Source organism: Podarcis filfolensis (genome assembly GCF_964270895.1).
Source record: "Podarcis filfolensis genome assembly, chromosome: 2".
NCBI classification, from domain to species: Eukaryota; Metazoa; Chordata; class Lepidosauria; order Squamata; family Lacertidae; genus Podarcis; species Podarcis filfolensis.
Genome location: NC_139605.1, coordinates 35893322 through 35915483, shown reverse-complemented (window position 1 = coordinate 35915483; position 22162 = coordinate 35893322). Strand labels below are relative to the sequence as shown.

At 41.2% G+C, this 22162-nt stretch overlaps 1 protein-coding gene across 3 annotated transcripts in view; it reads left to right on the top strand.

Annotated features, from left to right (window-relative positions):
- The window catches only part of SRGAP3 (SLIT-ROBO Rho GTPase activating protein 3), a 191387-nt gene extending 169753 nt beyond the window's left edge, over positions 1-21634 (top strand). For 2 of the 3 annotated variants that reach the window (XM_083600535.1, XM_083600536.1), the window contains exons 16-22: positions 110-215; positions 473-700; positions 2860-2939; positions 9671-9851; positions 11032-11181; positions 11416-11743; positions 16722-21634. In XM_083600535.1, the coding sequence (XP_083456661.1) occupies positions 110-215; positions 473-700; positions 2860-2939; positions 9671-9851; positions 11032-11181; positions 11416-11743; positions 16722-17138 (1490 nt within the window). In that variant the 3' untranslated portion in view covers positions 17139-21634. Of the gene's footprint in view, positions 1-109; positions 216-472; positions 701-2859; positions 2940-4491; positions 6647-9670; positions 9852-11031; positions 11182-11415; positions 11744-16721 lie in introns of those variants that run through there. The other variant, XR_014544879.1, reaches the window with a different exon arrangement.
- The last annotated feature ends 528 nt before the right edge of the window (positions 21635-22162 follow it).

The window sequence follows — 22162 nt, the reverse complement described above, 5'->3', positions numbered from 1 at the left end:
TTGCGCCTGTAAAAGAAACATGAGCAACAAAACTCCTTGGACTTGGTCTGCTATATGTGTGTGCCTGATTGTGAACCTCAATGGACTGCTGTACGTTCTTATGTTGCAGAAATTGAAAGCGTTGCAGAACGAGTGCACCAGATCCAGCAAATCGTTATTACCTTGCCACGGGCCGTCATCATTGTCATGAGATATCTCTTTGCTTTCCTCAACCAGTGAGTCTTTTCACCTGCTGCTTACTATTTAATGGAGCCGTAAATTCCCTTCCCTTGTAAACTGCCTTCGCTTCTCCTCCTCCTCTCTCTTTCCTGTTCAAACCCAGTCCTTGGGCAGTAAGGGTGGGGTGCCACTTGACCCTTGATATCTGCGATGGCTGCCTTTCACTCATCTGGAGGAAATGCCTGTGGAGCTCCTGTTTGTGTTTAATAGTTGATGGCTTGGTGATGCCGCTGTGGGTTGCTTGTATTTGCAGCTTGTCACAGTACAGTGATGAGAACATGATGGATCCTTACAACCTGGCCATCTGCTTTGGACCAACTTTGATGCATATTCCAGATGGGCAGGATCCAGTGTCCTGCCAGGCTCATGTCAACGAGGTCATCAAAACTATCATAATCAATCATGAAGCCATCTTCCCTAGCCTCAGGGAGCTGGAAGGACCCGTTTATGAAAAATGCATGACAGGTGGCGAAGAGTACTGGTAAGGAGATCAGGATTAAAATGTACATTTGGTATATTGAAAGTATATATTTTTAAAAAATGAATGAATGAATTGGACTTGACACAATTCGTGCTGTAGTCCTCTATGCCTGCTATTTGTATTGGTGCTAATGACAACTTTTTCTTGGATGCAAATAGCAGGTGCAGGAGGTCTGATCCAGGTTGGGTTTAAAGCCCCTTATCCCTGCAGGTAGAATAGAATGCTAATTCAGATCATTTCTCTGTGTCTGCAGTTTACTTTTAAGAAACCAATTGCTATTTGAGCTAGGAGATAGTAATTTATGCTATCAGGAAATGCAGGGATATTACTTGGATGCATCTGCTCTTTAAAAAATGCAGTACAAAGAATCACTCCTTTTGTTTTTAAGTCTCTTTGGCTGCTGTCCTAACCCCACTTACCGGGGAGTGCATCCCATTGAATTCAATGGTACATGCTTCTGAAGAAACATAGTCAGGGTTGCACTGTTAGTAGCCAGAACAGATTTGAAATAGTGTTGTATCTGCTAGAAGCTAAATAGGGCTTCTGACTTGCTGTTATTTTGTGAATATATGCTGGATTCCAGAGCAAAATTCCATCTAGTCCAGCATCCTACATCCCACAGGGGCTCCAATAAAATGCTTTCTGGAATCTCATAAGCAAAGCAACAAGGCAAGAGCCCTTTCCCACTTTTGTTCCATATCACATACTCAGTGGCATGCTGCCTCTGAATGTGGAGGTCCTATATAACCTTCATGGTTAATACCCATTGATAAACCTATTTTCCATTTAACATACCTATTGTATTCCTCTTTGGAGCAGGGGGAATGAGTTCCATGTCTTCAGAAACCTACCAGTCTCTTCCTATGCTCCTTTAAGTAGGACTAACATTGGATGCAACCTAAGCATATTTTCATTTATTAATGTAAATGTTTAAGCTGCACTTTCATTAAACAAACAAACAAACAAGATGGTGTCCAACGTAAAAAGATAACCTTACAATAACATCGATAAAAAGACTGTTTTTTTTAAAAAAAAACCAATCATGTTCCAAGTCCTGTCTGACCCATACAGCTTTCCAATGATGTCTAAAAGAAGGCAGGGATGACTCATTCAGATCCTCTGGTAGGGAATTCCACAGCACAGGGCCTGCCAGGCTAAAGGCTTAGTCCTTGGTAAAGGCTGCCCAAACCTCAAGACTCGCCTTCTACTGTGGAGATGTGTTTCCAGGGGCCCTCAGTGTGGCACCATAGCATTTGAATTGTTCCTAAACTTGTCTGTAAAAAGGACGAAATTTGCATGTGATGCTATCACAGTTGCTGGTGATAGACCCTCTCTTCCTATTCTCCTTACAGCCCAGCTGGGTCTTAAATGACGACCTCTGGAGCGAAGGGGCAAGTTCTGGGTGGTGACGGTAGTAGCATGTGGTGATAGTCAGTACCTGCATGCCTCTTCCTTTATTTCCCGCTCAGAAGGCAGTTGGTTCTTACAGCGGTTTTTTGTGAGGGATTGGAGCAGATGGTGACAATTGTGTTGACAGCTTGCTTGGGCCCTGCTCACCAGTCACTATTGGCCTCTGTGATGGAAGCAAAGCCCAGGAATGTTTCCACTGGATCAATAAATTCAAATGGGACCAGCTAGTAGAGAGAACATTTCCTGTCATGTGAGCTTAGGGTCCAGCAAACACAAATATGTGCTTCCCCAACTTATTCAGGCCGGAATAACAAAATCTGTTCCCTGACATAAACCCGTATTAGAGATCCAGTGGTGTTTAGTTCCATACAGTGGTACCTCGGGTTAAGAACTTAATTCATTCTGGAGGTCCGTACTTAACCTGAAACTGTTCTTAACCTGAAGCACCACTTTAGCTAATGGGGCCTCCCGCTGCTGCTGTGCCGCCGGAACATGATTTCTGTTCTCTTCCTGAAGCAAAGTTCTTAACCTGAGGTACTATTTCTGGGTTAGCAGAGTCTGTAACCTGAAGTGTATGTAACCTGAAGCGTATGTAACCCAAGGTACCACTGTATTTCATTTGCTACAAAATTAAGACCTTAGATCTAGGAAATGTGGATTTATGTGTGCATTGAGTAGCAAGGAACTGTCAAATCTTTCCTCTCTGTTTTAAAACTTATGTGTATTTACTTGACCTATCTTAATTCTAGTGACAGCCCACACAGTGAACCAGGAACCATTGATGAAGCAGACCATGACAATGGCACGGAGCCACACACCAGTGACGATGGTGAGTGTAGAAACAAGAGGTAGAAATGAGCCTGAGGAAGGCTATCAAGAGCTGTGTGTGGAGAACAGCAACATGCATTTAGTTCCTAATCAGATTACCCTGGACTAACATATGGCTGCTTCCAGGGGGAGATATGTCTGAGTTTGACAGTGCAAGCGGATACTGATGAAGTGCCTTGATAGATATGTAATCAAAGTAGACCATATGGGAGCATACTAGGTTACCTGTTTTATTTGTGATTTCATTCCAAGGCATTATGGGAGTTGGCCTTTATGCCCTAGTTAACAAGCTAGCCTTTCCTTCTTCCATTTGGCCTGAAAATGGCATCTCTGGATTGTTTGTTGTTTTATGTTTGTTGTTCCAGTGTCATGGGAATAAAAAAATGGAGATGTTGTGATAAAATAACTATTTGAGTGGCCTGTGTTCTGTTATGTTCACCTCCTAATATGCTTCTGATAATATGCTTCCCAGGAAGAACAGTGATAGAACTTAATAGAAATCTATAGTGTTTTTTTAATTAAAATAAGTGACGGCAGCCTTTTGATATTGGTGGAACCTTTCCAAAAGATTTGGTGAGTTTTAAATCAAGCTGTCACCACAGCCCCTCTCATTAATAACTAGTACCTCCTCAGCTTGATACTTTCTCACTATGGAATCTGCTCCTTTCTGTTTACTCTCTGCTGTATTTAAAGTGCTGCGGCAGTTAAAGGAGCTGGAGTCTGTTCTTGCAAAAGGGTGTTCACGTTTTTCCATTTCTAAGACAAGATCCCACTTTTGATTAAATCTGTGCTATCATCAGTACTTGCCATGACCACAGAAAGATTGTTGCATAGATAGATAAGGTTTAGACTGTGGAAACCTGCTTAAAATTATGCATCAATAATAAGGGCTGCGCTGAAGGTACTCATTTTTAGGGGGACATTTTCAGCAGTGTTGCAAATCTCCCCCCACCACCTTTTGATTATTTTCCAGGGATTGCTTTGAAAGTGTTCACTACTAATTTGCATTACTTCTTCTGAATTGACTTTGCCCTTAATGATGCTACCTTCGTAATGAAATATATAGCCTCATAGCATCATAAATTCACTATCTGACCCTTGATGGCTAGAATCATTCATGTGAGTAATCCAATAAACAGTACTCTTACTCTAAATTGCCTTAATTTCCATCAGCACATAGTAAAATCTTATTGGCTATGGAGCACTAGAAGGTAATCACACTCACTACGTGATCTGTGATTGACTGGGATCACCAGAGTGAGGGAAAGAGAAGGGAATGGGGCTGGGGGGGACCAGTGTCACGGAATAAAATAATCTGAATATTCTCACAGCTAAAACATTTCTGCAGCTATAATTCACCCCATCCCAAAATACTTATTTTCAGCTCAGAAATACGAACAGAAGGATATTGGGCAGTAGCCTTAAGGAGCTCAGTTGGATTCCTTCGTTCCATATTAAATTCCACACCTTCATGATTGGGGGCGGGGGGAGATTTGTATTCTATCCATTCACACACCTACCCATCCATCCTTATTTTTATTTTTATTTTACAGACTGAACAAGTTTGATTTGGACATCAGTGAGAATTAATAAACCTGGAACCACATGTTGCCATTTCAATTGGCTTATTTTGCAGATTAGAAAACATTGTTACAGAATCCTGCCTGTTGCATGACTCTGCCTGCATGTTGTCTGCTTGCTTTGTGGTCTTTGTTCCATTAATATTCTCCCTTCAACGCTGCAAATAAAGTCCAGTGCCCTGTTGATGCATGTTGTGGGGAAATGGCAGCAGTGGCTCAAAACAGTTGAAATGTACTAAAGGCCCAAGACGGGGAGAAGGGACAAAGAATAATTCCAATAATTGAAGATGGATGTTTAAAGGGAGGAAGGGAGGGAGATGTCAACCTTCATTTTTCACTGTTGGTGACTAACAACCTACCTCAACTGAAAAGGAAAGGCAAGCAAGCTTCCATTTAGGCAATTTTATGCTTGAATGATTATGTTAATAGTTCTGATTGGAGTTTCTGGGTGATTAACCATGACACAAGCATGGAGAAGAAGAGTTGTTTCATTTTATAAATTTACATACTCTCTTCTAGTCTCTTTCCCCTCCCCACCTAACCCACAGCCCTAGTGAGGAACATAGCAATTCTCAGATTATGTGAAATAACCCACATTCGCCACCACAGTTATCTCCAATTCTGTAAGAGTCCTTTATAGGTTCTGCCTGTTACTACCAAATGTCACTTTATTTGGACTGGGTAAAGAGGTAAGATGCCTTTCCCAATATTGCCCAAGACGGGTCTTGAAGTCTGTTCCTAAAACTGTCTCGACCTTCCTGCACACAGGAACATAAGAACTGATCTGCTCAAGGTTCTTTGGGTCCAGCATTCTGATTCAAACAGTGCCCAAGAAAAAAAAATCATAATCAAGATGATATGGTGTACTGTGCTTCCAGGTTGTTGTTGCCAACATACCATCTAAATTGCCTGTAATCAGGGGGGTTCCATTTAGCTGTCATGACTAATAGCCACTGATAGGACCCTGCCCTTCATGAATGCATCTACTCTTCATTTTTTTGAAACCATTTTATTCTGGAAGCAGATTAGACTTCGTTTTTGTTTCTGTTTATTTAGAGACAGGTAGTTTGAAAGAAGCATTGTGCTCATCCTATTTTTGTCTCTGGTAAACAGATTTTGGCACATTTCACATTGCTTCAGAAAAACTCTGAAATGTGTCTCATCAGAGACAGTGGGGTGGGGGTGGGGTGTGTGTGTGTGCCTGTGTGTACATATATCTATGGGAAGTTAAAAACTTTCTCAAGTATCTTTAGCAGACCATGGTTTTTATGCTCTGTTCCATGCCAAATCCTTGTCAGATTATTTTATTGTTATCTGGATATTAAGAGAAGCCTTGTTTATCGTTAGGTGCTGCCCCAAACAAACAAATAAACTTGTTTCCCCTTAATTAAAATGTTACATACCTAAAGTCCATTTTCCCAATTTAGTTTTGTCTTTGGACCTTTGATATGCTATTCTGGGAATGGGAGGGGGTTGAGGACTTTTTTGTGTCCCAAAAAAGATAATTGAGCATCTAAAAAAATGAAATTGCTCTAATGAAGTGCTTGATGGCATCTACTGGAAACCATTTTTTTTAGAGTGGTCCAGGAAGTGACATGTGGTTGTAGAATATTAATCTGGCACACTGCAGTGAAGATTTGTTTACATAACTTTGTGTTGCAGGGTAGCAGCTTCTTATCCCGCTTCAGCCTCTAATTTTCTTGCATGTTTATGTGAGTCACTCCAAGGGGTAAGACAAGTTAAAAGTGGGAAAGATGGTCTCTCAGGAGACATCCTTAGCTTGATGGTATCCTGTGGGTAATTGGTCCTTTCAGGAGTTTCCTGAAGTGAGTGATTATCTATCTGTCACAGGGTGGGCTTATAGAAGGTCTAATAAGTGGCATAACCAGTTGTCCAAGTGAATCGGACATTTCACTTTCTGCATTGTATAGAGGAAACAGAGATGTATACAGGCATGCCTCTGAACAATTACATCTTTTCTGCCTTACTGATGTTGTTCATGTGGTAGCCTTGGGATGGAAGACTACGAACTCCTCCTGTATTTCTGTGTAGTCTTACCAAATCTGAGGAAAGCTTGTTGATTTCAGGATAACCGTTCTGAACTTGCAGCCTGTGTACCCTGGATCAGGTAAACAAGCTCAAAGGACACTTTCTAGAATTTCTTTCCTCTGCTCATAATTTAAAAATATATGTAAAGAAATGTGCCAAAAAGAGCCATACACTTCTGAATAAGTCGTGGGTGAATTCCTCTGGCTTGCCTCCTAATATGCTTGGTTTTATTTCAAGCTTTCTGGTGTGTGCGAACTTCTCCCAAGAAATAAGCCCAACATAGGAGATTTTGCCTCTAGTTTCCCCTGCCGTTTCCTCCTCACACAAACCCTGTAGTTCACTTACAGTAGCAAGAAATGCGAGATTTAAATAGGCTCGGCCAGAGTTTCCCAAACTTGGGTCTCCAGCTGTTTTTGGACTACAACTCTCATCATCCCAAGCTAGCAGGACCAGTGGTCAAGGATGATGGGAATTGTAGTCCGCAAACAGCTGGAGACCCTTGTTTGGGGAACCCTGGACTACACCTTGCAGATTTCTCCTTAACTAGCTTATATGTATGCTCAGGAGCATCCAGGCCATTTATAAGTGGCCTACAAGGTTTCTCCTATCTCAAGCCAGCTCTTCATGCCATAAGAACATAAGAAGGGCCTGCTGGATCAGGACAGTGGCTCACCTAGTCCAGCCTTTGTTCTCACAGTGGCCAGCTGGATGCCTATGAGAAGCCTGCATTTTTCCTCCACTTCTTTTGTAAAACTAAGTTGTTATTGGGACGAGGGTGGATGGGTGGTTAGCAGAGCAGTCTGACTCATTGGGATCAACCCCATTAAGAGTTGGGCCCCATTATGAGCTATGCCACAATTGAAATGAGTTTGGGCTATCTTCTATTATGAAGTATGGATTTCCAAAATGGGAATTTAACACAGGTCTCAAATCTTGTTTCATTCACTGCTTGGAATGACCAGGCCTGAACTAGACAACCAATTTATGTGATCCTGAAAGTGACCTAGGTTGAGGGAATGAATTTCAAGTATGTAGAGAAGAGGTGATGTAAATAATGGTCCAAAGTTTTCTGCCTCTGAAGCTAACTTCATTTGAACATAGCTGTTACCTGGGTCACCTAGGAAAATGAAATATGCTTCTCTGAGTTCTCTGGAAGAATGGTGAGAGACAAATAGGTATGAAGGAAAAATTCAGTTCACATTTGAAGGTGAACTTAACTTAATTTTTCACTTTCTGAAACAATATGCGAAACAAAACAGAGCCTGCCCTCCATATTTGTCCAAATTCTGTAGTGCAGATCTCCAGCTATGTAATGTGGACAAAAATGCATATACCTGGGTAAATATGCAGATATTTTATGCTTGCCTATGGTCGTAATAAAGATTCATATAACATACATAACATACATAAATAACATACATAAATAAATGCACTGCACTGAGGAATTTTGCTTTGCAAAAATGTGTATTTTAGGTAAAATTGCATACAGAAATCTGTATATGAAGAGAAATTTGCATGAAATTCTGATGACTTCATGGTTTTGTTTTTTAAAAAAAACCATTGCAAACTGATGTCAAAATTTGGGAAACTGAATTAAGACTGAAATTGACAGATTCAGCCATCCTAGATACAAATATATTAGAAATATAAGTATAATAGAACATACAAAAAGTAAATAGAAATTTTAAAATGGCAAAGTTCAGAAAATGACAAAATATAACAAATTTGGAACAGTATGGGTCAGAGGGGCAGTAAATTGGAACCTGAAGGTTCTCAATAAAGCCTGTTTTTTCAGTTCAGGCAGACTGTGCGTATTGTTATATGTAGAAATCACAGTGAGATATTAGTTTGAATGGAAGATCTGTACATACTTCCCATAGCAAGGTTTTGGGCACACTTCACCCAACTGTCACTCACATGACATCATATGATGTCAGATGTTGGGATCTCTTTTGCCTTATCTAAGAACCATAGCATTAAGATCAGATCTAAGCCTCTACCTCAGGCATCCCCAGCCTTCGGCCTTCCAGATGTTTTGGACTACATTTCCCATCATCCCTGACCACTGGTCCTGTTAGCTAGGGATTATGGGAGTTGTAGGCCAAAACATCTGGAGGGCCGAAGGTTGGGGATGCCTTCTCTACCTGCTCTTTGATGCTAAAAAGGAGCAGTAGATGCTTGTGTCTGATTTAACACTGTAGTACTGGAGACAGGTTTCTTCCTGCTCCTTAAAAGGCAGCCTGCTCTTTAAACAGAGAGTGGCTTATCTTCTATTTTAGTTCCAATCTGCACCAGCTCCCACAGATTGAACTTTGAGTCACCTGATGTCATATGTCAGGCGATTGATAGCTGAGCAGCTGCACCCACCTGTCAAAATGACCCACAGCGTGTGGGCTGGTTCTGGATGGTTCATACAGAGTTGACTCTGACCACTCCCATACAAAGGCATGCATCCACAGTGACTTTATAGCTTATCCCCGAAACATATTTGCAAAAAGCAAGCAGACGAAAGTATCAGGCGAGGTGAACAAGTATATGAAGAATATCTGTTGCCATTTGGGGTACGTTGTCCTTTGGACAGAATGGGAGGAATTTGCAACAATGCGTACATTAATTCTGAGATCTGTTGTATACTGGGGCAGCTCCAATGTGTATCCAGGTGGACTCTTTGAGTTTCTTGAAAAGCATATGTAGGATGGTGGCAGAAGGGTGGAGATAACTGGAGTGGTGTCTTCACAATTGATGGTGTGCATCTGCATAATCCTGGCCTAGTATTTCATTCTCTCCCCCCGCCCCATGAAGAGCTGCTACTTTACCAGTAATTCAGATTACTGTAATAACATCAATTTTTTTTAATGAGGCTAAAATCAAAGGCAGCTGTGAAGTTTGTCACAGCATTAAACTAAATTGAAAAAGGATGGTGTTAGCTGTACTGTGTAAACCACTGAGAGGTTTCAACAATTAAGCAGTATACCAATTTTATTAAGAAAACTAAACATTTCAGTGAAATCATATCTTACATCACAGAGTGCACTCCAATGCTTTCTTACTGCAGCTTCCTTTTAATTGTCTCTCTCGTCTTCTCCCTCCTGCCTGCTTACAGAGGTGGAACAGATTGAAGCTATTGCCAAGTTTGACTACATTGGGCGGTCCCCACGCGAGTTGTCTTTCAAGAAAGGTGCCTCACTTCTATTGTACCACCGAGCATCTGAAGACTGGTGGGAAGGTCGCCATAATGGTGTGGATGGCCTCATACCACATCAGTACATAGTGGTGCAAGATATGTAAGTAGGAAGAAGTTTGCTGAACAAGTGAAGTGCGATAGGTTAGCTGTTTGTTTTGGGTGGAAATTGGTCTGTTGTCTTGTGCTTCACTCCTAGAGTGAAGGGTGGGTTTATTTTCTTTTAAATCTTATTTGATGCCCTCCTGCACATCCTTTTTAATGCCATTAATAATTGCACTTTTGGCAGAACGCTGTGCCATTCTTCTTAAGCAGTATTCACATAAAAGCATATGTCTACTATGTTCTACAGGAATTGCATCCAGGATAGTTTGATACAATATGTAAGAGAGTGGTTGTATGTGTGTCAGATCCAGAATATACTGAAATATCGTGATAGATTTGGTTAATAAATCTGGAATTCTTGATCTAGAAAAAGTCAAGCAGAAAACTCCCTTTCCACTCTTCATGTTCTTTGGATCAAAGTTCAGCTTTCTTGTGCTGTAAAAATGTTTTTACTATCTTTCCTCCTCATATTTGTGCATCATTCCCCATTCCATTGCAGAAGTGGAATATTCTTCCAGATGTTGACAGCTGCAAGCGTGAAAATTTCAAAGACTTTGTTCAACAGAATCCCTTCCCCCAACCCACACACCACCCAAAAAACTATGGGGCATAGAGCCATATAATGCATAGCTTCCTTGAGTCTGTTCATTCATCCACACAAAAGAAGGCCTCTTCTTCTATTTTTTAAAATTAGTTTTCCAATACTATTCCAATAATAGCCCATTATAGCAATACCAATTAATATCTAATAATAAGCGGCCTCTTTTTAATATGTTTCTTCCCCTCTTACAAAATGTCTTTGTATTGGCATTGGCTGCTATTCTATTTTGTATGTACTGTACTTTCAGCTAGTACAGCAACCTGTAGATTTAATATATTAACTCTACAGGTTGCTGCACTAACTGGCTTCTATGTAGTAGCGAGCAAAAGGTTTGAAAACAAGCCGAAGACCCTGTTGGTCAGCTGCACAAGAGTTTTGTGTTTCATATCTGTAGGGGCTTACATAAGGTAAAGGAATAAGTTAGGCAGCAGAGTGGAACTTTGAGCTGCCTGCTTTCAGCTCCGCTTCTCCCCAATAATTTGCATCCCCCTCCTCCACATTCAAGCAGAGCTTCTCCCTCATGCAGAAGGCATTCAGTTATTCTGTTCTGGCTGACAGAGAGTTTCATTATTCATAGGGACGATGCATTCTCAGACAGCCTGAGTCAGAAGGCAGACAGCGAGGCAAGTAGTGGACCTCTGCTGGATGATAAAGCCTCATCAAAGAATGACATCCAGTCTCCAACAGACCATATTCCAGACTACGGATTTGGGGGAGTAATGGGACGGTAGGAAACTGATTTGTTCTCATCTGGATGCAAGCGTTGTCTTTCTCCTCCTCTTGTGACGGGCACGATAGTCAGTGCATGAACTGGAGGAAATTTATGAGCCAATTTGTATGGTTTATACTGTGTTTTAAATGGAAGGGGTCTGTAGAGATCCATTTATTAGTCTAGATGACTCTGGAAGCTTGGAGTGGGGATTTCACAAGGCTCTTGTTGTTGTTGTTGTTTTCTTCACAGAGTAAGGTTGAGATCCGACGGGGCAGCAATCCCTCGCCGTCGCAGTGGAGGCGATACACACAGCCCTCCCAGAGGAATTGGTCCTGGGATAGACACCCCTCCTCGAGCAGCAGCTTGTCCCAGCAGTCCCCACATATTACCACTGAACAGAAGCAGGATTGAGAGCCCAGAGAAGCGCAGGATGGCCACTTTTGGCAGTGCTGGCAGCATCAATTATCCAGACAGGAAGGCCTTGATTGACGGCCACCCACTGAGGCCCACCTGCAGCTCAACTCGGCACAGTAGTCTTGGGGATCAGAAGTCACTAGAAGCTGAAGCACTTGCAGAGGTAGGAGAGGCTGCAATTATGAAAAAGTGAGATTCACTGAGGGTTTCAGGGAACAGATTTCAGGGGATTCAGCCATGTCTATATTGAGCCATCCAGACTGGATTCTTTAAGATGCACTAGTTTCTAGATTTGCAGTATGTGAATCAACAACCATGCCAACCTTTTACGGCATTGTACTTCGCAGTGGATCCAGTTAAATTTTTGACTGGACTGAAGCTTACTGACCACTGTGACCCACCAGAAGCCAACCGCTTTCAAGTTCTTACTCAAGGGGATTGATATGCTGAGCCACTACAGTGTATTTCAATCTTAAAAACGCAAATACTTTTAAAACGCATTAGTGCTTATCCTTCCAGTGCAATATGTGTCCCCCTAGAGAATTTGAGCAGTCTCCAAACTGTGTAAAGTAAGAAGTAAAGTAGCCTGTGACCAGAGAGAGGCAAAAGCTAAGTAATGCTAATTATCATGGAATTGTGGAGTTGGAAGGGATCCCCAGGGTCATCTAGTCCAACCCCTGCAATGCAACATGGGGCTCAAACCCACAACCCTGAGATTAAGAGTCTCATGCTCTACCAACTGAGCCATGCTAGCATATCATTAGAATCTGAACAAAACCAATGTCTTCATAAAAAGGTTCCCTGATTTTTCCCATTTTACAGAACGGGAACTGAGACTAGGATCAGAAATCTTGCATAAAACCAGATGATTTTTAGGTCGTATAGGTCGTTGACCACTATACTGGTCATTGAACTGTGCTGACTGCCAGCTCACAGAACTAAAAAATAAAATATATAGTTTTAACTGGCTTTATGAGCCAATTTTGGCTGGCAAGTGGGAGAAGTTTTGTACCAGGTTTGTACCAGTAAATAAACAATAAACTAGCAGCTAGTGATAAGGGGAAGATTAATGTTCATACCTCTCTCAGGTCCAAACTAGATGTCAGTCTAAACCAGGTTAGGTCTTTAAAATTTATAGCAGGTCGCTGAGTCAGTTTTGACCAGGGAGGGGAAGTTTAATCCAACAAAAACTGCCACCACCAAGACTTGAACCTTTGCGGGGGGGGGGGGGAAATATGTGTGAGGAAAACGTTGATTTGTATGAAATAAAGCATCCAGACAAACGATAACAAGGGGATTGGAAGGGGAGACTTCTGGGGTTTTTTTTAATCTGAAGCTGTAAGTGGCAGTATTAGTGGGTAGCCTTTAAGGACCAAATGGAGGAACATTTTTCTCTGAACTCTCAGCTGAGCCTCTTTACCTTTTGCTTGCCTGGGTTGCTCAAAGGTTGGTGGAGCTGTTTATTTTCAATCTAACACTTATTAGCTTTTGACACCTTTCAACCTTTTCTGTGTGGGCTGTTGATAGATTGATTATGTTGTCACTTTATTGCTTGCTTGCTTGTTACTGTCCGACTTTTCGCCATAGTAACACTAGTGGCTGGTGGTGTTCAGTTTTTAAAGGCAGTCATCAATATATTTTTTTTGCAGTTTGATGATTTAGGTTTAATGCCATTATCCCACACATCCCTGCTTGAGGATTATGGAGACTTTGTTTTCATTCAAATTGTGTTTTTCTTTTCTTTACTCCGTCTCATTTTTATTCCTCCTTTTTTTGTTTAGTGTTTAATTTGCACAGCAGTAAACCAAATAGAATGACATTACTTCTTTGCCTAGCAGTGGGTGCTCTTTGTCTTATGCTATTAGAATGAATTGGTGTTTCTGTGGGCCATTACTCCTAATCTGGGTGAGCACAGAGGCCAGCAGAGGGAACTGCCAACAGAGCATCTAAAAACTTCTGTAGGCAGATGATGGTTATCTAGAAGAAAGAAAAAACCTTCCTTAATAATAGACAGAGCAGCCTATTATATTTGTCCTAAAAACAAAATAGGGTGGCATGATCTCCAGGCCACAAATTCTGTTTCTAGACTATTTTCTTAAAATATCTTCCTTCTTTTAACCAGCAGAGAAGAAATGCAAGGAAAAAGAAAAGAGCACAAAGAAATTGCTAGTAAAGTCAGAGCAAATGGCAACACTTAAAGAGAGAAATGCCTCTATGTTTTATCAAAGCACCTTTTCACATTGGCAAGAAATGTGGCAAATAGCTAATTGTTCATTCAAGGGGACCTAAAAGAGTCCTGGATAGCCAAGGACGCTTATTTAAAATTCGGATTGGACTATGTTACTTAATCTTCAAATTAAATGAAAGAATGAAGCATGATAATCAAATGAGTACTCCTCAGCAAATAAGCTGCCAGTGGTGTGATTTGGCATTATATGTCCTTTACAGCACTGATGCTTCAATTCCAAACACACTGGAAATAAGTCTCATTGAACTCTGGAGTAGAGTTCTGAGTAGACAGCCTCACAGCACATCCTGTGTACATTTTCAAGTCCACGTTCTGCAAAGATCCTTTCTCAAAACCTATGTGGCATCCAAGGCTATCTTCTTCTTTTTTCCCCTTTGTTTGCAAATGAAAATTATGGAACTTGGAATTCATATGGTTTTCATTGAAGTGTAATAGCTGGAGGGGATTTCAAAGAGAGGCGCTACCTCTTTCCAATCACCTTCTGTCTCCATCCTAAAGTAAATATATATGACTCTTTTTGTTTCTACATAAAATGACAGTGTTTATGGCCATTGCCATACATACATATGCTAATTTTGCTATAATGCAATCCAAAAATCAAGGTGGTGCCCCCCCCCCACGATAGTACATGGGTCAGTTTTATCGGTTGAAGCTGCTAAAATGCATTGTTCATACGTAGCTATCAAAAGTTATGTGTCGAGGCTGAGCCTGTCTTTGTGACAAAATGTATATTTCACATTGCTTTTCTACTAGATGGGCCTGAAAGAAGCCGTTTATTTGCTGAATACTGTGCAGATTGCTCAAGTACCAATGTCAGGGGTTAGGTAAAGGGGGTGGGCAATGCAACTCTTTCTTTTTACAACAACATAATTTTAATCGTAATCACATTATTTTTCTTAAATGGCCTAATAGTAACTATGACAATGGAAAGAATATATAATATAATAATTAGAACTGATCTGTAAAAACGCTAGTTTATTGAGAATTGGAATTGTTTTGTGCTCCTTCTACTGTCAACATGATCAGAATAGGATTTGCATCCTGTATCTGTGATGCCTACAGTGTTGGGGGAATTATTTTAACAAAAGAGTTATTTTAAAAAAAACCAAACCTACTTTCAAGAGGCTTATAACTGTGGAGTATTAAGTTAAAGGATACAGTAATATTTTTGTTTTACCGAACTAGATTCAGTTAAAGATGAAAAGTTTCTTGGATCAGTATTGATACCACCTTCCACCCACATTACTTTTGAGTGGGATCTTGCAGATCCCTAATGCCTTAAGGCACAACGCACCTCAGCCACAGCCTGGTGCAGCTTAAGAGGGGCCATTGCCACATCCATGGTCCGTGAAAGATGGTAGGCAAATTGCAGTACCAGCCTGGAGCTGTCACAGTGCCATCATGTGAAAGCAGAGGGGCAAGCTCAGGTTCCAACATGGGCTCAGCCCTTCCCCTGGCATGCCCTCTTTCAGGGGGGTCTAGTGGTAACACTTCCTGCTCACCCAACTGCACATTCAGCAGGCAGAACTGGGGACCTCTGTGCCACACTTCACAAGCAAAGGCTGTTGATGGAGGGATACCTTTTTCCAACCCAACCTGCCCCCATCGAGCCAGCACAAAGGACGTTTGGATTGTTCCTGTTCTCATGCACTTTTCAACTCAAAATCTTACGGAGGTTTGAATAAAAAAACAATACTGAATAGGAGGGAAACCCCCCTCTTGGCATAGCTGCTGTGTTCCTAAGTGCTTTGGTATAATTTACAGGGTAGTGTTTCATTTCCCCCACTTCAGTTTAATTGGGCTCTAATTTTGGCTGCAATGGCCTTCTAGTGAAACCTTCATGTCAGCTTATTATCCTTAAATGCATAGGAGGATAGATGCCTTCCATCCAAAACGGATACACTAACAGATTTCTTGGTAAATACTAAATGACTATGATGGATGACGCTACTCCCACTCGTTAGTATAGTGGGGAAAAGAGTTCTTGGCAGCCAGATGCCATCATATGAGCAGAAACATGAAGGTGGCCAACCAGTATACTTGTACCATACAGAAAAGGGAAGAGGACTTTGTCCTGCTGGATTGCATGGAAGAGCATTGGAGAATTAATAGCCATAACTGAAAACATGGCTGGGAGAACTCACTTCATGTTGAAATCAATAATACAACCTTTAGTTTCATTAATCATGCTGTGTTTTTTATTTTTATTCTATGTTTCTATTTTGATATGTTTTTAATAATGTTGGAAGCTGAAAGGCAGACTATACATACTTTTAATTAACAAATAGTTATGGAGAATTGGGCCTGTTAACTTCCATTTGACCAGGACAACATGGGGTTTATTTTCATCTGAAAGTGAACTCCTAATCAAGACACTTGATTGGTGGGCTCACATTATCCTGAGAGCTGTTGAGGTTCAGCAATTTTGAGGGTTATTTATAGTCCAGAGAGTTGCTCACGGGTTCAACATCTTAAAGTAGAGCAGGGGAATCTTTGGCCCCCCAAATGTTGCTGGTCTGACTCCCATCAGCCCCAGCCAGCATGGCCAAAGGTCAGGATGATGGGAGATGTAGTCCAACAACATCTGGAGGGCCACTACTACTGCAATAGAGCACTGGGAAAGTGAAATGGTCTGATGTTCTTCCGCAGCTCTTGGGCAAATGTAAACATGAGAGCTGTTTTAGAACCTACCTAAAATAGTACTGAAAAGACTTCCACCATCACATATGGCAAAATTCTACCAATTGGTCCATTTGTGGTTTTTTGAATCCAGCCCTTTGAATAATGCAAGCAAAGAAGTGACCATGAGAAACAAGTAATGGACAGGTTTAAGTCATTTAATGCAAGAATGGTAACAGTTTAACCCCTCTGCTTCCGTTTGTTGTGTTTACAGGACATTGAGAAGACAATGAGCACAGCATTGAATGAGCTGCGTGAGCTTGAAAGGCAAAATACTGTGAAACAAGCCCCTGACGTTGTCCTGGACACCCTTGAACCAATGAAGAATCCTCAGATAGGTTCTGTCAACTCTGAACCTGCCAGCCCCCTTCACACCATCATGATCAGAGATCCTGATGCTGCCATGAGGCGTAGCAGCAGCTCAACCACGGAGATGATGACTACTTTTAAGCCCGCCCTCTCAGCCCGGCTTGCTGGAGCTCAGCTTAGGCCCCCACCCATGAGACCCATCCGGCCAGTTGTCCAGCATCGATCAAGTAGCAGCAGTAGCTCAGGAATGGGTAGTCCTGCAGTGACACCCACAGAGAAGATCTTCCCAAATAGCTCCTCAGATAAATCTGGCACCATGTAGCTAGCACCATCCCGAGGGAATCTCTGGTGGAAAAATGGGTAACCACCCCGATTTTCATTTCCTGTGTGATTGTACAAAATGATGTCATATACTGAAGGGAAAAGGCAGCGAAAACGACCCTTGGAAAAACAATGGCACTGAGGACAGTAGATGTGGCTTAAGGATTTCATGATATTTTACACGCATACTCATCAAGATTGCTGGAAATATTTGGTGTAGCCAAATAAGATGGCTATTTTATGTATTACCACTGGAACATTCTGGTCTGTGTAGAAGTATATATATGACACTGTCCATAGCCCAGTAACATTTTAGTAGATTTACCTCAGAAACTCACCCCTAGACTTCTGCTGGAGAGCGATTTTGTGTGTGTGAGTGAGTGTGCGTGTGTGGATTACACAGCAACCGTGCATTAAGCAATAGAAGATTGGTCAGTCCTTGAACTGAATATTCACACTGGCTTGGCTTGGCATTAGAGTTGCAGCAAGCAAAAGGAAACACCGTGGGGGTTTGGCTCAGCTGTTGTCCTGCAAATACAGAAGTGCATCTGATGGTGATGTTTACCCTGCTAGGTAGATGGATGGATTTTTGTCTGCAAGTTCATCTCTTAAAGACTGGTTCATTGAAACATGGAAGCTTGTGGTCATTTCCTGGTTGGAAGGAGTATACCACCTGTGGACGCAAAGAAATTAAAAGTAGTACACCTTCCCCTTGCGTGAAGGGAAAACTTAGGATTTTCTGTACGTACTTCATGTTGTAGCACAATGTTATGTGTGTACAAAAGAAACTCAACTCCTGCTGTCTTGAAGTTTTCAAAACAGAAGAGGACTCTGAAGTAACCTGTGGTTGATAACAATAAATAAATAGGCTAACTTATATAGTGTTTGAAATATTTTATTCCCCCATCCTAATGATTCCTTTGGAGAAAATCTGGATTAAAACAGGCAAGGAAGATTTTGGTAAAATCACATTCCCTTTAAAATGACTCAGCAGCACAAGAGGGTCTTGACTCAAACTGTGTCCCCTTGCATGAATAGCATGAGCCATATTTGACCACGTCAGATATATAACTGATCTGATGAGGTGACAATTTGCACTTTCTGTACTGTACTATATAACAATATACAGCTGTTTGGAGTTTATGAAAACAAAGTTACGTTTCTTTCTAAAATTTAACCTAGGCGGAAAAAAAATTATGCAGCGAGAGCTCGGGGTTGCATGATAGCTAAAACTTTTCCCTATTTACTGAACTCAAGACTCTTCTTGCTGCAATTTTTTTATTTTGTCTCCTTTTTGTGTACATCTCTGGCTGGACTTTTTCACTTTTAATTTAAACACCATTGTGCTTCTTGACAAACCTCTTTCAGGCTGTGCACTTGATTAACTCTGCACTTTCCTTTGCTTTCTTGGCATCTTTTGGCTTTAATTTTGCAGTGGCCATCATTTAAAAAGAAGCTGGACTCGTTTCCCTAGAGGTTGCTTTTAATGGCATCTACCATCTTTCAGGATGGTGTACCATATTTAAAGCAGGACCTGTCAGGCAATCCTATGGAGGCTTGGCAGTGGCAGGGAGTTCGCGATGGAGGACCCATCACTTCCTAAGCCCTGCAAGGGTTGTACCAGTTTGGATCTGGGTTTGGCTGGGGTGGCGGCGGCGGCGGCGGCAGCTCTTTGCCTCCCCATCCCCGCCATTGGTTTCAATGAGAAGGTGTCTGGGACATGCCTGGAGGGGAGGGGAGATTATTTGCACCAATATATGCCTGGAATTCTCCCATTTTGCCCTCACTGCCCTTGGGGACACTGAGGACTGTATTAGCAATGGCACGCAGGAGGCCTCCAGCTATTGGTCTCCCCCACTGAAAACAGAGAGGGAGTACCCAGTTGCCTGCCAGGCAACCTTCCCATGAGTTTAGGATTGTTCCTTTAGTAACTTGCCATTTTATCCTTCTTTATTTGCACAAATACATCCCCAATCCCGTCTATGTACATAAAATGCATAGAATAGCAAAGTATTGGGTGGGATATCTATTACCCTCTGAAGTAAACACACACGGTCATTGTGTGATTCTCCTTTCTTTAAATACCTCATGTGCAAGCATGCTTCATCCATGTTCCCTCTTCTCTTAACTGCCCCTTGCCTGTTTTAGTCTGTTTATATAATGGTGTACCTGCTTAAATGATGAAAAGTAACTGCTACAATGTAACTTTTTTTTAAGGCTAAATTTTAGTTGAGACCCAGTGATACCCAATCTTTGCACTTAGTAGATAATTCAGTGTAACAAAAATGCATCGGTAAAAATGAAAACAAGCTCCCCATCCCTAAAACAGTCCGGACCTTCCCATGTATAGTGTGAAGGGAAAATAATGTATGTAGTTTATTCTATTATTGTTCCTTAATATAATATTACAAAGAGAAACTGTGTTTACCTACATGTCTGCTAATGTTGTAGGCATTTGTAATTGCCACAATTAGTTAATATAGGAGTGTGTTTTTTTCATTCATCAAATTATTTTTATCTCTCCCACCCCCCCTCCCTTGCCTTTCCAACTTTAGAGTAACCCAAAGGTCATTATGACAGCAGATGTTAAGTTTGCTGTAGTAAAGAGCAAGTAAGTGAAGTCTTAGGCATTGGGATGGGGGTGGAGGAAAATTCATTTGTCAAACTATTTTATCTCCATTGCCAGTTACGTTTTCCCCACTTTAGCTCATGGGGAACAGTTGCTTTAGCAGGATTTTTTTAAAAGCATACTTTTGAAAGTGACTTGAGGACAAAACCATGACTTTATTTGAGGGTTTACTTTGATACACTTCCAGTGTCTTTTTAAAAATAAATTATTTTTTGCATCATCATCTGTAGGTGGGGTTGTGTTTTTTTAAAAAAAATCTTTAAGTGCCTTTTGAGCACCGGAACAAATGCTTGGATTAAATGTGCTTGGGAACTAGACATATCAAGATATCTCTTGTACAGTTAATGTTATACTGTGGGTGCATTGCTTTAAAGTTTCCCCCTCTTCTTTCTGTTGTATGAACAAGAAATGTATTTGCGTTTTTAAAGATACTCACATACAAATCGCAGTGTTTGTCAAATTGCAGGCAACCACTAGGAATTGCAGAAGACCTTCTGCATTTGTGTGTAGTACAAAAATCACAACATTGGCAAAATATGTTGTCGAATCATCAAATCTTGGGTAGAGTTTGCACGTGTCTACAAAGTTCAGTTGTGTAGGTTTTGGGCACAATAATCTACTGGCAACTTTTTCGTTTTGCAAAGTGCCATTTCCTGTGCGGTCTCGCACCAGAGAAATTCCTGGTAGATTTGTCTGTGTCCTCAGACACAACTGGATCTGGCTTGACTCAACACAATAATTTCAAGGGACAATTGAAAATGCGTTAAAGTAGTGAATGTGAAGTGCATGGGCTGGATATTGTAAATCATTGGGGGGGGGCAGGAGAATGAAGCAAATTCGTCTCTTGCTCACTTTGCTAATTACGTCTTGTTCATGCTGATGCGATTCCTAAATCAGTAATGGGAGCATCTGTGTTGAGTTGATCTGAGACCAATATCAGGGCATATATAATTTGGCGTGTGGTGCCAAAATGAAGGGGGGGATTGTAGTGTTGGTTAAATTGGCTGAAGAAAATACCAGATGCAGCCTTTAAATAAAAAAATAAAAAATTCTCAACTTCAAAATGTTCCTAACAATGAAAACTGTTCCTTTTTCTTTACTGGCCTCTGGGCAAATAATGGGAGAGTGTCTCAATGTCACAGTACTGATGGACACTGCACTCTAAAATGGAGGGGGGAGGGTTTTTCCAATGCAAAGCAAGTAAAATATCATAGAATTGACCTCTGATCCTCCCCATAAAATCAGAATGCTCTTCTTCAATCACAGCTGCTTTAGCTTGCACCCAGAAATGGCTGACTGTAGATGTTGTAGCCTCTTCTCTTCTTCACCCCCTTGTAACTTGATGGCAGTATTCCTTTTGTTCAACCAAGTGATGCGTGTTAACGGTGCTGACTTAAAAGCAATTGCACCCACCCTTATATTATTGCTGTACAGAAACTGTCATAAGCAAACAACGTAAATGTTTAAGACCTTTTAATGATATAAAGACCATGCACTTTTCCTCCCTCTTTGACTAAACAATACAGTACCTGATAGGGTTTCTTTCGGTTTGTAAATCCTGGACTATATAATTTCCTAGCAGTGCTGCAGTTTTCACAGTATGGCAATAGGCCTTCTGAATCCAATTTGCTTCTGAGTGGCTGCTTTTTGTTCTTGCCAGAAAACCTTAGGAAACTGCTGGTTGGCTGCCCTGTATAATGATTGTCGCCCCTCTTATGGATATTGTCTCTGTAATGTATGATAAAATGCCATTCAGTTAGAGTGTCTGATTGGATCCTATGTTATGTATGCTGATGATGCCATGTAGATCAAACCACTGGTTGGGTGTGGACTCATCCTGTTGAATAAACAGTTTACCTTTTCTCAAACGTTTTTCCAGTGATGATTTAACAGCCCACAATTTTAGATCTTTATAAACAATTGAATCAATTCCATGTAATAAAACTAAAAGTGGGTAAAACAATTAGAACGTGAAGAATGAAACTTGAAGCCTATATCACAGAATTGACCATGTTGGACACCAATAAGCTATAGCAGGAATGAGGACTCTTATTATCTTCCAGATGCTGATGGACTTCCCTTTGTCATCAGGCATATTTTTCAACTGGAAGAGAGTACCACAAAATTGGACCCTTGAGACTCGACACAAAGCAACATGGATGGGCGCCATGGGTGATCATTAATTCCCTCAAAGTCCTTGGTGTTTAAGCAGGGATATAAGGGATCAGGCAGTCCCAGAGGTATCCTGGACCCAAGTTGTTAAGGGCCTTATAAATTAATATGAGAACCTTGAACCTGGTCCCAGTAGCATATGGGCAGCCAGTGCAAGCTTATGAGCGCCAGAGTTATCTGACCACATCAACAATCTAACCACAGCATTTTTGCAACAGTTAAAA